This window comes from Leptodactylus fuscus, unplaced genomic scaffold, assembly GCF_031893055.1.
Source record: "Leptodactylus fuscus isolate aLepFus1 unplaced genomic scaffold, aLepFus1.hap2 HAP2_SCAFFOLD_696, whole genome shotgun sequence".
Taxonomy (NCBI): domain Eukaryota; kingdom Metazoa; phylum Chordata; class Amphibia; order Anura; family Leptodactylidae; genus Leptodactylus; species Leptodactylus fuscus.
The window spans coordinates 2,639-18,788 of record NW_027440731.1 but is presented as its reverse complement, the minus strand read 5'-3'; the positions used below and the strand labels follow the sequence as shown (position 1 = coordinate 18,788).

The 16,150-nt window shown below is 44.8% G+C and overlaps 1 protein-coding gene across 1 annotated transcript; it reads left to right on the top strand.

Annotated features, from left to right (window-relative positions):
* The first annotated feature begins 1,546 nt into the window (after window positions 1-1,546).
* LOC142188715 (vomeronasal type-2 receptor 26-like) lies at window positions 1,547-12,255 on the top strand. Its single transcript, XM_075261960.1, has 4 exons — window positions 1,547-2,353; window positions 4,444-4,701; window positions 7,106-7,226; window positions 11,354-12,255. The coding sequence occupies exons 1-4, from the start codon at window positions 1,547-1,549 to the stop codon at window positions 12,253-12,255; spliced, it is 2,088 nt and encodes a 695-aa protein (XP_075118061.1).
* Window positions 12,256-16,150: the final 3,895 nt, after the last annotated feature.

Here is a 16,150-nt window from a genome sequence, read left to right as displayed (position 1 = left end):
TAAGATGGATATATAATGTTTGTACGTGTACTTTTTGTAAAAATGATTATGTGAGATTTGCATAGTAGGTGGTGTATAAATATCAGACCAACACACACTTGTACTTAATTTGTCTTTATTGCTAACCGATGTGGAATGAATCTTGCTGTTAGTCTCTTGCATATATATACTAGCATGGTTGTGCTCAGTTCAAAAAAGCCATGACTAAGGAACTGCGTGTTCCGAAACGCGTCGGCGTTTTTTAAATGTGTTTTTTGTCATCACTTTTTCTTCATTGTTATATGTTTTTTACGTTGGAAATGGAATAAAGAATTTTTCTACGTCTTCCTCCGAGTGATGCTGATCTTCATCCTTTGTTCACAAAGTTTCTCACCTTTAAGGTAGCATTCCTCTTGGCAGTAACATCGGCCAAGAGGGTGGGTGAGTTGCAGGCTTTTTCCTGTAAGGAGCCTTATACCAGTTTCTTTGAGGACCGGGTCCAATTGAGATTCCTCCTGGGTTTTACACCCAAGATACCCTCCGCTTCCAACAGAAGTCAGTTGGTCACGCTTCCTGTATTCCATCCAGCTCCCTCTACAGCGGAGGAAGTCAAGCTGCACTCATTGGACCTATCCAGATGTCTAAGGATATACATAGAGCGCACTCGCTCTTTCAGGAGAGCAGAAAACCTGTTTGTCAATTTCTTTGGGAAATTGAAAGGGCTGGCGACTTCTAAACCCACCATATCTAGGTGGGTGAAGGAGGTCATTAAAATATCATTTACGTCCCAAGGTTTACCTCCACCTTCCTTGCTGACAGCGCACTCCACGAGGGCGGTAGCCACCTCCTGGTCAGAGAGATGCGCTTTGCCGCTGGAGCAGATTTGTGCGGCAGCGTCGTGGAGCTCAGACTCCACATTTGTGAAACACTATAGGCTAGCCAGCCATACTGCTGAGGCCTCGGCATTTGGCTGGACGGTGTTGAGCTCAGTTGAGCGCCAAAACCCACCCTAAATGGAGAATTACTTGTTATCTCCCCATATTGTGCCGCTGGTGGGACGCAAGGGAATGAATGGTTATGTAGATAACCTGTTTTCCCTAAGTCCCAACAGCGGCACAAGTCTCCCTCCCTAGAAATCACTGGAGGAGAGCAATACAAAACATGTACTGATTGTGACGTGCATTTTTATGTAAAACTGAGGTGTGTTGTGTATATAAGGATGTATAAACATCACAACAATGTACTAGATGCCTTGTATAGGACCTATGTTGGTTACTTTGTATTAACATGCAGGGGGAGGTCTCTGTGCCCTCTTATAGGGACCAGCCAGGTGATTAAAACTTGGCTAATTAAAAATTCCGCCTGTCCTACCAGCACACAGGGGCAGAAAATACCCCATATTGTGCCGCTGTTGGGACTTAGGGAAAACAGGTTATCTACATAACCATTCAATAGTCTGTTATTATATGGTCTGTATTATTACATACAATGGCCGTCACTGTGATTGGATTGTATCTGACATGTAATTGTATGGGGGTTCTCCTCTTTCCAGGTCACTTATGGTTACATGGATTCCATCTTCACAGACCGTCTACAATTTCCTCACCTTTACCGGACGGTTCCTAGCCATAGTCATCTCTACTTTGCTGTGGTCCAGTTGTTGACTCACTTTGGATGGAATTGGGTGGGAATCTTGAGTGCAGATGATTACGGCAGCCAGAGAGGAGGTCAGGACCTGAAGACTTTGATCACGGACAGCAGACTATGTGTGGAGTTCCTATACGTGTTTTCTACTGATCAAAGACATTTTAAGGCGCGTGAAATCATCGTGAAATCATCGTCTAAAGTTTTGATCGTCATCAGTGAATTTTCAGATTTTTTTAGCTTTATAACGAATTATTATTATTATGATTTGCAAATTGACAAGGTCTGGATCTTTCTCTCGAGTCTGAATACGTACGATTTACTTAAAGTAAACGAATTTCCAGAACTCTTAAACGGCACGCTCAACTTCGTAGTCCATAAGGGGGAGATTGGTGGCCTCAGAGAGTTCATGTACAATCTCACCCCCTATGGCCACAAGGAGGACGGCCTCTTACATGTTTTGTGGCAGGAATTCTTCTGCTGCCATCCGGTGGTGTCTAATACGTCTAATACAACAAGATTCTTTCTTCTCTTTGACTATTGTTCCGGTAACGAGTCTCTCGCCTCCGTTCCCCTTTATCTCTTTGACGTCTACAATTTCAGACTGACGTACAGTATTTACACGGCCGTCTATATGGTAGCCTATTCCCTGCATGACTGGCTCTTGGACAACGTCAATGGCACCAGTGTGGGTCTGTCCATCCAGGAGAGACATCTACAGCCGTGGAAGGTTTGCTATCATTATATCATTCATTCACCTCCAGGTCATCATTGAGCCCCTTGTTACACCTTACACTGGAGATAGACATTGTAGGGAAGGTGGCATGGCTCGCTTGTAATAAAAACTCATTGTACATGAGACTTAAAACTGAAGATTGTAAAAGAATTGCTAGTTGGGCAATTCCCCATTGGTTGCCGCTGAAACCAGGAAGGAAGAGAATGACAGAGCCAGAGAGTCTTCACATGCCCGAGCGCCATTTTCTTGTAGCTCGCTCTAGTACAGCATACTGAGCAGGTGTTAGGACAGGGAATATGACATATATAACATCTCGGGTTTATTTCCTTTGTCTGTATTGGAATATCACAAAAAAACTGAAAAAATTGTTGGTAAATAACTTTGTTTCCAGCCTGTGATGGTCATTCAGACTCTCCTGTGGCAAGTAACAGGTGTGGGCAATATAAGAATCACACCCGATAGCAGATAACAATGTGTCTGTCTGTGCCACACTAAGCACGGAGAACAGAAAGAAAAGAAGAAGAATCAGAGGAGCTGAGAACATAATTGTGGAAAAATATCAACAATCCTAAGGTTACAAGTCCATCTCCAGAGATCTGCGGCCACAGAGACACAAAAAAGCTAAAAATATACAGGAGTGAGTCAAAATCCTTCAGGCAAAGCCCATCATTCTACTGCTTAACAAAAATAGAAAGAACCCTACAAAGAAAGCAACACAGGCCCCACGGTCATATATGGGGGAGGGGCAAAGAGGTTTGGGGGCTGTTTTGCTGGCACTGGGGATCTGACTGTGTACAAGATAACATGAAATCTGAAGATTAGCAAAGGACTTGGGGTCTCAATAAAGAGTCCAGTGTCAGGAACCTGGGTTTAAATCCTAGGTCATGAGTCTTCCAGCAGGACAGTGACCCCAAATATACTTGTAAAAGCCCCCAGAAATGGCTGGAAACAAAGCTGGAGAGTCCTGAAGTGGGTGCAATGAGTCCAGATCTAAATCCCACTGATCATCTGTGGAGAGATCTTACAATTACTGGAGAGAGACCTGGAACAATCTGCAGAAAAAGAGGGGACCCCAAATATGAGAGACCTGGAGCAAAAGAAGAAGAGGGGCCCCAAATATGAAAGATCTGGAGCAAAAGAAGAAGAGGGGCCCCCAAATATGAGAGACCTGGAGCAAAAGAAGAGGGGCCCCCAAATATGAGAGACCTGGAGCAAAAGAAGAGGGGCCCCCAAATATGAGAGACCTGGAGCAAAAGAAGAAGGGGGGCCCCCAATATGAGAGACCTGGAGCCGTCTGCACAAGAAGAGGGGGCTCAAAATTCTACCAGAGAGGTGTAAGAGGCTCCTGGACGGTTCTATGAGGCCTCTGAGTTCCGAATTTTTTTCCAAAGGCTCAGTAGCCAAATATTACACTGAGGGGGGTTGGGAACATTGTCTGGCCCATTATTGAGGTTTTGAGTGAAATTAAATAATTTGGGGCTTTTTTTCCTCCATTTTCTGAATTGTCCCATACACATAAAGGAAATACACCTGCGTGTCACACATCATGAGCAATGACATTGTTTTGTGTAACTATTTCAGGGGAGCCACCACTTGTGGCCGTCACGATGTATCCAAACAAGCAATGTACGAAATGTTGGCCTCGCTTGTCCACAATAAATAAAATGTCAGTAACAGAGAATTCGTTAGTGTCCCCAGGATGGCACCCATAGGGCGTCTCCCTGCAACACCCTCAGGCCCCATTACACATTACAACCTGTCATTATGGGACAAAACAGGTCAGTGATCAAGGGGTTAAACACCAGCCTGTTCCAGTTTTCTGTATTTGCCTCCAGTGTCATGACATTGGATTTGTAGACAAAGCCCGTGACAACCTCCGGGCCCTAAACCGCAGCCGACAACCAGAGAACTGGAATACAAATTACAGGTCACTACAGGACTAAACAGACTGTACAAGGTTTGAGGTTCCTTTAAGGGTCTCCAGCACTTGGGACACGTATGACATCATGCTGATAGGTTCCTTGTGATATACGTCCTCCCTATAGGTCTGTAATATCATCTGGTGTTTGGTGTCTTCCCATCAGCTTCATAGATACCTGAAGAAGGTCCATTTTACTCTCCAGTCTGGAGATGAGATTTACGTGAAAGACGATGGAGAAGTTCCCAGACACCTAGATCTCCAGAACTGGATCATCAAACCTAATCTCAGCACAAAGGAGATATACAACTTATCGGATGATATCCAAAGTATCGATGTCGGGACATTGAACATCTCCGCCCCCGAGGGCCACCAGCTGGTCATCAATGATAGTCAGATCTCCTGGCACCAAAGCTTTACCCAGGTGAGTTCTCTGTGACATCTGCTGATGTCCGTCCTCTAGTGCTCACATGAAGGACAGACCCTCACTCAGAGAGACCAACACTCGGGATTAGGGTGGAGCCGATCTTGAGATTTCAGGATCGGTTTTAAAATCCGATTTCCGATGATTTTCCATTCGATCCCGATCTCGATCCCAATTCCGATCCTAATGCAAGTCAATGGGATTCTTTATTTTCTATGATCGTTTTTCAAAAGCTATAAAAAGTTACCAAAAAATACATCCAAGGTCTTAGAAAGCCTAGAAAGAGCGAGGGGAGACTTACATGGCCAGAAAAGATTGGTCTTTAGTCACTACACAGTGTGGAATGCAAACATTGAAGCACAGGAGTCTCCAAAAAATTGTAACCTTAAAAAAATGTATGTGCAGGAGGAGCGACAGAAAATCGCTGAGACATTATGTAGCATGGATTTCTTTATAATGCCAGTGGTGTGTTATGGTCCTTCTCTATCCAGGACTCCTTCATCTTTATAAAACTCAGGCGATGGACACTGACAGCAGAGAGTCTTGTCCGTAGCTCAGTGACACCACCAGCAGTGCTGAACAGTCCTGAGAAGACACGAGCTGCTGGCCAGGAATGTAACCCCAGGGCAGACTGGGCAAGTTCAGGCCACATTTCCATCTCTGACACCCAGTAGTCCAGCAGGAAAGACTCTTGTGGTAAGATGTCTATGTGCGTTCTCATATAGTCTTGCACCTGCCACAATAAATGCTGTCTGCGGTCTGATACCTCTACATTTAATGTTGCTGTAGTGGCCTCAACAAAGACAGCCAAGCACTAGCCATTATGCCCACTCTTCCCTTGCCACGGGCTGTGCTTTTGTCTCTGGGACCACCACAGGGTAGTGAAAGCTGTGCAGGAGTTGGAGATGATCTTGACTCACTGCTTTCTGTAGGAAATGTGTCCATTAAGTCGTCCAACAGTGTTTGATGGTCCATATCGATATCCCTATAAGCCTGTGGTGTGATGGAAATGAAGCCCGGAACTTTACCCCTGAAGCAAGGACCAAGTAGGGTTGCCACCCAGTATTCAGGATCTGCCAGGATGTTTTTTACACGTTTATCTTCCAGAAGACAATGTAGCATGAAATGACACATGTGTGCCAATGTACCTGGTGGCGACTCATCACTGTCCAACTCATCTAAGCTGACTATAGTCTCTTCTGCATCCCCCCATCCACGCACAATGCCTGTTGAATGGGACTGCTGGAATGACTCCACACTGACATCAATCTCCTGATCCAAATCATCCTCATCCTCCTCATGTAGATATACAAGTATATAGTCTGAGGACAGAGCTCCCTTCTTGACAGAAGAAGCTTCTTAGTTTTAGATTGAAAATGAGCCCCTCACTAGCACAGCTAAGCACCTGCCTACACTGACCCTAGCTACTACTGAGCTCCTCTCCCTAGCTACTACTGAGCTCCTCTCCCTGGCTACTACTGAGCTCCTCTCCCTAGCTACTACTAAGCTCCTCTCCCTAGCTACTACTGAGCTCCTCTCCCTAGCTATTACTGAGCTCCTCTCCCTAGCTAGCATGTGCGGCAATATGGTGACATCAGCATCATCACAGGCCTTATATAGAGGGGTGTGATGATGCTGCCGACAACCAATGAGATTACTGCCCATAGCTAACATGGTGGCTGAGTTTCAGACATCATGTTAGCTTTTCCCACAATGATTGGCCAGTAGCAAAGCATTGTGGGAACATAACCTCCGACCTCGATTGCGCCAGAAAAGATCGGGATCAGAATTCTGAACGTGATCATGAAATTTACTCGATCGCCGATCAGAATCCGATCTTTTCCGATCCCGATCACTCAACCCTAGTCATAGATGGTAGAAAGCAGCTACTTAGCTCCAGCATCAATCTGAGTCTGTATCTCTGCGGTTCTGGACAGGGGCCACTAAGAATCCACTTTCAGGGGTAGATGAGAGTTACGATGGGTTAATAGCCTCTATACCGGAGCTATACCCCTGGATTCAGCACATGGACTCCAGATACCCCAATCCTCTACACTGGGCTCATTCTCTAGTATTGCCTTTGAATAGATTATTTCCTAAAACCATCTAGAATGTTCTCTTCCTTCTGTAGACATGAATTTGTCCCCATAGTCCATACAAACCACTGACCTGTCCAGCTATGACCCTCCGGTCTCCGGTCTTCTTACTCTTGGGACCGTTGCTCTTCTCCTGACTCTTGGACTTGGTCTGTGTTTTACGTTCCATAGGCTCAGGTTCAGTCTGGCCCGGTTTGGTTGTCCGCCCTCTCCTCTGTACACTGACTATCCTGAGATTCCTGATGACTGGCTCTGGACACTGTCTACTATCTATCACCACTGCAATGCCCTCTCTGATTTGTTTTCAGACCCCGCGCTCAGTGTGTAGTAAAAGCTGTGACCCCGGATACAGGAAATATACAGAGAGTCTCCATGTCTGTTGTTATACTTGTGTGTTATGTTCTGAGGGGAAGATCTCCAACCAAACAGGTGAGTGACCATATGTGTATGTGTAGATAGAACACCGCCATACTGTACATTAGTAGATAGAGCACCGCTATACTGTACAAGGGTAGATAGAACACCGCCATACTGTACACGGGTAGATAGAACACCGCCATACTGTACATTAATAGATAGAGCACCGCTATACTGTACAAGGGTAGATAGAACACCGCCATACTGTACACGGGTAGATAGAACACTGCCATACTGTACAAGGGTAGATAGAACACTGCCATACTGTACAAGGGTAGATAGAACACTGCCATACTGTACACAGGTAGATAGAACACCGCCATACTGTACAAGGGTAGATAGAACACCGCTATACTGTACACTGATAGAACACCGCCATACTGTGCAAGGGTAGATAGAACACCGCCATACTGTACACTGATAGAACACCGCCATACTGTGCAAGGGTAGATAGAACACCACCATACTGTACACTGATAGAACACCACCATACTGTACAAGGGTAGATAGAACACCGCCATACTGTACACGGGTAGATAGAACACCGCCATACTGTACATTAATAGATAGAGCACCGCTATACTGTACAAGGGTAGATAGAACACCGCCATACTGTACACGGGTAGATAGAACACTGCCATACTGTACAAGGGTAGATAGAACACTGCCATACTGTACAAGGGTAGATAGAACACTGCCATACTGTACACGGGTAGATAGAACACCGCCATACTGTACAAGGGTAGATAGAACACCGCTATACTGTACACTGATAGAACACCGCCATACTGTGCAAGGGTAGATAGAACACCGCCATACTGTACACTGATAGAACACCGCCATACTGTGCAAGGGTAGATAGAACACCACCATACTGTACACTGATAGAACACCACCATACTGTACACGGGTAGATAGAACACCACCATACTGTACACTGGTAGATAGAACACCACCATACTGTACACTGGTAGATAGAACACCACCATACTGTACACTGTTAGATAGAACACTGCCATACTGTACACGGGTAGATAGAACACCGCCATACTGTACACTGTTAGATAGAACACTGCCATACTGTACACGGGTAGATAGAACACCGCCATACTGTACACTGGTAGATAGAACACCGCCATACTGTACACGGGTAGATAGAACACCGTCATACTGTACACTGGTAGATAGAACACCGCCATACTGTACACGGGTAGATAGAACACCGTCATACTGTACAAGGGTAGATAGAACACCGCTATACTGTACAAGGGTAGATAGAACACCGCCATACTGTACAAGGGTAGATAGAACACCGCCATACTGTACACGGGTAGATAGAGCATCGCTATACTGTACAAGGGTAGCTAGAACACCACCATACTGTACAAGGGTAGATAGAACACCGCCATACTGTACACGGATAGATAGAACATCGCCATACTGTACACGGGTAGCTAGAACACGGCCATACTGTACACGGGTAGATAGAACACTGCCATACTGTACACGGGTAGATAGAACACCGCTATACTGTACACTGGTAGATAGAACACTGCCATACTGTACAAGGGTAGATAGAACACCGCTATACTGTACAAGGGTAGATAGAACACCGCCATACTGTACACGGGTAGATAGAGCATCGCTATACTGTACAAGGATAGATAGAACACCGCCATACTGTACACGGGTAGATAGAGCATCGCTATACTGTACAAGGGTAGATAGAACACCGCCATACTGTACACGGGTAGATAGAACACCGCCATACTGTACACGGGTAGATAGAACACCACCATACTGTACACGGATAGATAGAACACCGCCATACTGTACACGGGTAGATAGAACACCGTCATACTGTACACTGGTAGATAGAACACCGCCATACTGTACACGGGTAGATAGAACACCGCCATACTGTACACGGGTAGATAGAACACCGCCATACTGTACACGGGTAGATAGAACACCACCATACTGTACACGGATAGATAGAACATCGCCATACTGTACACGGGTAGCTAGAACACCGCCATACTGTACACGGGTAGACAGAACACCGCCATACTGTACATGGGTAGATAGAACACCGCCATACTGTACAAGGGTAGATAGAACACCGCCATACTGTACAAGGGTAGATAGAACACCGCTATACTGTACAAGGGTAGATAGAACACCGCCATACTGTACAAGGGTAGATAGAACACCGCCATACTGTACACGGGTAGATAGAGCATCGCTATACTGTACAAGGGTAGCTAGAACACCACCATACTGTACAAGGGTAGATAGAACACCGCCATACTGTACACGGATAGATAGAACATCGCCATACTGTACACGGGTAGCTAGAACACGGCCATACTGTACACGGGTAGATAGAACACTGCCATACTGTACACGGGTAGATAGAACACCGCCATACTGTACACGGGTAGATAGAACACCGCTATACTGTACACTGGTAGATAGAACACTGCCATACTGTACAAGGGTAGATAGAACACCGCTATACTGTACAAGGGTAGATAGAACACCGCCATACTGTACACGGGTAGATAGAGCATCGCTATACTGTACAAGGATAGATAGAACACCGCCATACTGTACACGGGTAGATAGAGCATCGCTATACTGTACAAGGGTAGATAGAACACCGCCATACTGTACACGGGTAGATAGAACACCACCATACTGTACACGGATAGATAGAACATCGCCATACTGTACACGGGTAGCTAGAACACCGCCATACTGTACACGGGTAGACAGAACACCGCCATACTGTACATGGGTAGATAGAACACCGCCATACTGTACAAGGGTAGATAGAACACCGCCATACTGTACAAGGGTAGATAGAACACCGCCATACTGTACACTGGTAGATAGAACACCGCCATACTGTACAAGGGTAGATAGAACACCGCCATACTGTACAAGGGTAGATAGAACACCGCCATACTGTACACTGGTAGACAGAACACCGCCATACTGTACACGGGTAGATAGAACACCGCCATACTGTACACGGATAGATAGAACATCGCCATACTGTACACGGGTAGATAGAACACCGCCATACTGTACACGGGTAGACAGAACACCGCCATACTGTACATGGGTAGATAGAACACCGCCATACTGTACAAGGGTAGATAGAACACCGCCATACTGTACAAGGGTAGATAGAACACCGCCATACTGTACACTGGTAGATAGAACACCGCCATACTGTACAAGGGTAGATAGAACACCGCCATACTGTACAAGGGTAGATAGAACACCGCCATACTGTACACTGGTAGACAGAACACCGCCATACTGTACACGGGTAGATAGAACACCGCCATACTGTACACTGGTAGACAGAACACCGCCATACTGTACAAGGGTAGATAGAACACCGCCATACTGTACAAGGGTAGATAGAACACCGCCATACTGTACACTGGTAGATAGAACACCGCCATACTGTACACTGGTGGATAGAACACCGCCATACTGTACACTGATAGATATAACACTGCTATACTGTACACTGATAGATAGAACACTGCCATACTGTACACTGATAGATAGAATACCGCTATACTGTACACTGATAGATAGAACACTGCCATACTGTACACTGATAGATAGAATACCGCTATACTGTACACTGATAGATAGAATACCACTATACTGTACACTGATAGATAGAACACCGCCATACTGTACACTGATAGATAGAACACCGCTATACTGTACACTGATAGATAGAACACTGCCATACTGTACACGGGTACACAGGACACCGCCATACTGTACACTAGTACACAGGACACCGCCATACTGTACACTGATACACAGGACACCGCCATACTGTACACGGGTACACAGGACACCGCCATACTGTACACTAGTACACAGGACACCGCCATACTGTACACTGGGTATCAGAATCTGGAAGCTTTTCCTCTTCTTGGTTTCTCCTGGGCTCAGGCCCATCTAGAGGCTGATTCCTTATTGGTGGGTTTTCTCGCTGGTTCTCTTTGCCGCCCCTCTCTGCCCATCACCCTGTGCTGCTATCTGGTTTTCTCCTCTGTATATTGTGATGTTCCTTCTTATAACACAGCAGTCCTGTCTTGTAGATGCGGATGAATGTACGAGATGTCCTGAAGACCATTACTCTGATGACAGGAGAGTCGTCTGCCTCCTGAAGACCATTGAGTTCCTTTCCTATGATGATGGATTGGGGATGTGTCTGACACTCGTCTCCATGGTCGGTGGTGCCGTCACTTGTGCTGTTCTGGGAATCTTCTGGAAACATCAGCAGACTCCGGTAGTGAAAGCCAATAACCAGAACATCAGCTACGTCCTCCTGGTGTCTCTGCTCTTCTCCTTCCTCTGCACCTTACTATTCATTGGACGTCCCATGGACATCACCTGTTTGCTGAGACAATCCGTCTTCGGGATCCTTTTCACAGTCTCTATAGCTTGTGTTCTGGCCAAATCTTTCTTAGTGGTCTTGGCCTTCAATGCCACCAAGCCTGGGAGTAAGTTACAGGACTGGGTGGGCTGGAGGGTGTCCATCAGTCTGATTGTCCTCTGCTTAGTGGGACAACTCCTCATCTCCATGGTCTGGCTGATCTCCTCTCCACCATTCCCAGACTACGACCTCCAGTCTGACAAGAAGAAGATGATCTTACGCTGTAACGAAGGCTCCATCGCGGCCTTCTACATTCTGATTGCTTACATGGGACTCCTGTCTCTATTGAGTTTCATTGTGGCTTTCCTGGTTCGGAAGTTACCGGCCAGCTTCAATGAGGCCCAGCTCATCACCTTCAGCATGCTGCTAGTCTGCAGTGTGTGGATTGGCTTTATCCCGGCCTATCTGAGCACCAAGGGCAAATACATGGTGGCCGTGGAGGTATTTGCCATCCTGAGCTCTAGTGCGGGGCTGCTGGGCTGTATATTCATGCCCAAGTGTTACATCATCCTCTTCACACCAGAGATGAACACCAGACTCAGGATCATCGGGAAACCTTCCTGAGCGGCGGTGACCCTACGGGCTCCTATATAAGCCTAGTCCATATAGCGGGTAGAATATGGCCATATTACATCTAGAGCTGATATCAGGTATACACCAGATTATTACTGCCATCACTATATACATTATATCCGTCACTCCAGTAGTGTAAGAGATCGCCAGGTCTCCGTATCCCCGGGACGTCTTCTCTTGTAGTTCTTGGACTTGTCTCTTCTTCTCCTGGTCTGGGCATTGAGCAGAGGACATGAAGTGTCCAGAAGATTAGACCCTCCATCCAGGACGTTACATGTGGACATAATGTATCCTCTGCTCAGTGGGACATCTCATCATCTCCATGGTCTGGCTGATCTCCTCTCCACCATTCCCAGAGGACATGAAGTGTCCAGAAGATTAGACCCTCCATCCAGGACGTTACATGTGGACACAATGTATCTTCTATGTGAGAGGAGGTAAATGAAGGAGATGTTCCCGCTCTCTGACACAGATTGGTCTTTACATGTGTAGAGGTGGATTGTACAATCTAATAAGAAATACATTCAGGATCACAACTTCAGTCTTTAGGAATTCTCTTCTTCTTCTTCTTCTTCTTCTTCTTCACAGAGTTGTCAAATCTCGTCTATTATCAGGTCTCGGCCTTCAGATGAATTGTGGAGAAGGAGGAATAGCTGAGAATAGACAGGACTGGAGGGCGCCGGGAATTGTATCGAGAAGGATATCAGGTCTCCGTATTATTAACACCTGGAGGGAACAATATATAACATACAGGGCCTTGCACAAGTCCTCACACCCCCGCACCTTTGTCCACAAACAAATGTATTTTCTTGATGGTTTTGATGATAACACAAAGTATCAGATAATTGTGAGGTGGAAGGAGAATGCCGGAAGGTTCTCACATTGTAACCCAATAACATCTGACAAGTGAGGTGCAAAAGTCCTCACCCCCCCCCCCCCTGTATACTCCTCATACTGTATTATATACCCCCTGTATACTCCTCATACTGTATTATATACCCCCCTGTATACTCCTCATACTGTATTATATACCCCCTGTATACACCTCATACTGTATTATATACCCCCCTGTATACTCCTCATACTGTATTATATACCCCCCTGTATACTCCTCATACTGTATTATATACCCCCCTGTATACTCCTCATACTGTATTATATACCCCCCGTATACTCCTCATACTGTATTATATACCCCCCTGTATACTCCTCATACTGTATTATATACCCCCCTGTATACTCCTCATACTGTATTATATACCCCCCGTATACTCCTCATACTGTATTATATACCCCCCTGTATACTCCTCATACTGTATTATATACCCCCTGTATACTCCTCATACTGTATTATATACCCCCCTGTATACTCCTCATACTGTATTATATACCCCCTGTATACACCTCATACTGTATTATATACCCCCCTGTATACTCCTCATACTGTATTATATACCCCCTGTATACTCCTCATACTGTATTATATACCCCCCTGTATACTCCTCATACTGTATTATATACCCCCTGTATACTCCTCATACTGTATTATATACCCCCCGTATACTCCTCATACTGTATTATATACCCCCCTGTATACTCCTCATACTGTATTATATACCCCCCTGTATACTCCTCATACTGTATTATATACCCCCCGTATACTCCTCATACTGTATTGATATACCCCCCTGTATACTCCTCATACTGTATTATATACCCCCTGTATACTCCTCATACTGTATTATATACCCCCCTGTATACTCCTCATACTGTATTATATACCCCCCTGTATACTCCTCATACTGTATTATATACCCCCTGTATACTCCTCATACTGTATTATATACCCCCCTGTATACTCCTCATACTGTATTATATACCCCCCTGTATACTCCTCATACTGTATTATATACCCCCCTGTATACTCCTCATACTGTATTATATACCCCCCGTATACTCCTCATACTGTATTATATACCCCCCTGTATACTCCTCATACTGTATTATATACCCCCTGTATACTCCTCATACTGTATTATATACCCCCCTGTATACTCCTCATACTGTATTATATACCCCCCTGTATACTCCTCATACTGTATTATATACCCCCCTGTATACTCCTCATACTGTATTATATACCCCCTGTATACACCTCATACTGTATTATATATCCCCCCGTATACTCCTCATACTGTATTATATACCCCCTGTATACACCTCATACTGTATTATATACCCCCCTGTATACTCCTCATACTGTATTATATACCCCCCCTGTATACTCCTCATACTGTATTATATACCCCCCTGTATACTCCTCATACTGTATTATATACCCCCCCTGTATACTCCTCATACTGTATTATATACCCCCCTGTATACTCCTCATACTGTATTATATACCCCCCTGTATACTCCTCATACTGTATTATATACCCCCTGTATACTCCTCATACTGTATTATATACCCCCCTGTATACTCCTCATACTGTATTATATACCCCCTGTATACACCTCATACTGTATTATATATCCCCCCGTATACTCCTCATACTGTATTATATACCCCCTGTATACTCCTCATACTGTATTATATACCCCCTGTATACTCCTCATACTGTATTATATACCCCCCTGTATACTCCTCATACTGTATTATATACCCCCCTGTATACTCCTCATACTGTATTATGTACCCCCCTGTATACTCCTCATACTGTATTATATACCCCCCTGTATACTCCTCATACTGTATTATATACCCCCCTGTATACTCCTCATACTGTATTATATACCCCCCTGTATACTCCTCATACTGTATTATATACCCCCCGTATACTCCTCATACTGTATTATATACCCCCCTGTATACTCCTCATACTGTATTATATACCCCCCTGTATACTCCTCATACTGTATTATATACCCCCCTGTATACTCCTCATACTGTATTATATACCCCCCTGTATACTCCTCATACTGTATTATATACCCCCCGTATACACCTCATACTGTATTATATATCCCCCCGTATACTCCTCATACTGTATTATATACCCCCCTGTATACTCCTCATACTGTATTATATACCCCCCTGTATACTCCTCATACTGTATTATATACCCCCTGTATACTCCTCATACTGTATTATATACCCCCCTGTATACTCCTCATACTGTATTATATACCCCCCTGTATACTCCTCATACTGTATTATATACCCCCTGTATACACCTCATACTGTATTATATACCCCCCTGTATACTCCTCATACTGTATTATATACCCCCCTGTATACTCCTCATACTGTATTATATACCCCCCGTATACTCCTCATACTGTATTATATACCCCCCTGTATACTCCTCATACTGTATTATATACCCCCTGTATACTCCTCATACTGTATTATATACCCCCCGTATACTCCTCATACTGTATTATATACCCCCCTGTATACTCCTCATACTGTATTATATACCCCCTGTATACTCCTCATACTGTATTATATACCCCCCTGTATACTCCTCATACTGTATTATATACCCCCCTGTATACTCCTCATACTGTATTATATACCCCCTGTATACTCCTCATACTGTATTATATACCCCCCTGTATACTCCTCATACTGTATTATATACCCCCCTGTATACTCCTCATACTGTATTATATACCCCCCTGTATACTCCTCATACTGTATTATATACCCCCCTGTATACTCCTCATACTGTATTATATACCCCCCGTATACTCCTCATACTGTATTATATACCCCCCTGTATACTCCTCATACTGTATTATATACCCCCTGTATACTCCTCATACTGTATTATATACCCCCCTGTATACTCCTCATACTGTATTATATACCCCCCTGTAT

Excerpts from the sequence above, each read along its gene's own strand:
- LOC142188715 (XM_075261960.1), top strand. The coding sequence starts at position 1,547 with ATGGATTCCATCTTCACAGACCGTCTACAATTTCCTCACCTTTACCGG. Across the intron at positions 4,702-7,105 it reads GGCACCAAAGCTTTACCCAG|ACCCCGCGCTCAGTGTGTAG; the intron begins GTGAGTTCTCTG and ends ATTTGTTTTCAG. Across the intron at positions 7,227-11,353 it reads GAAGATCTCCAACCAAACAG|ATGCGGATGAATGTACGAGA; the intron begins GTGAGTGACCAT and ends CCTGTCTTGTAG.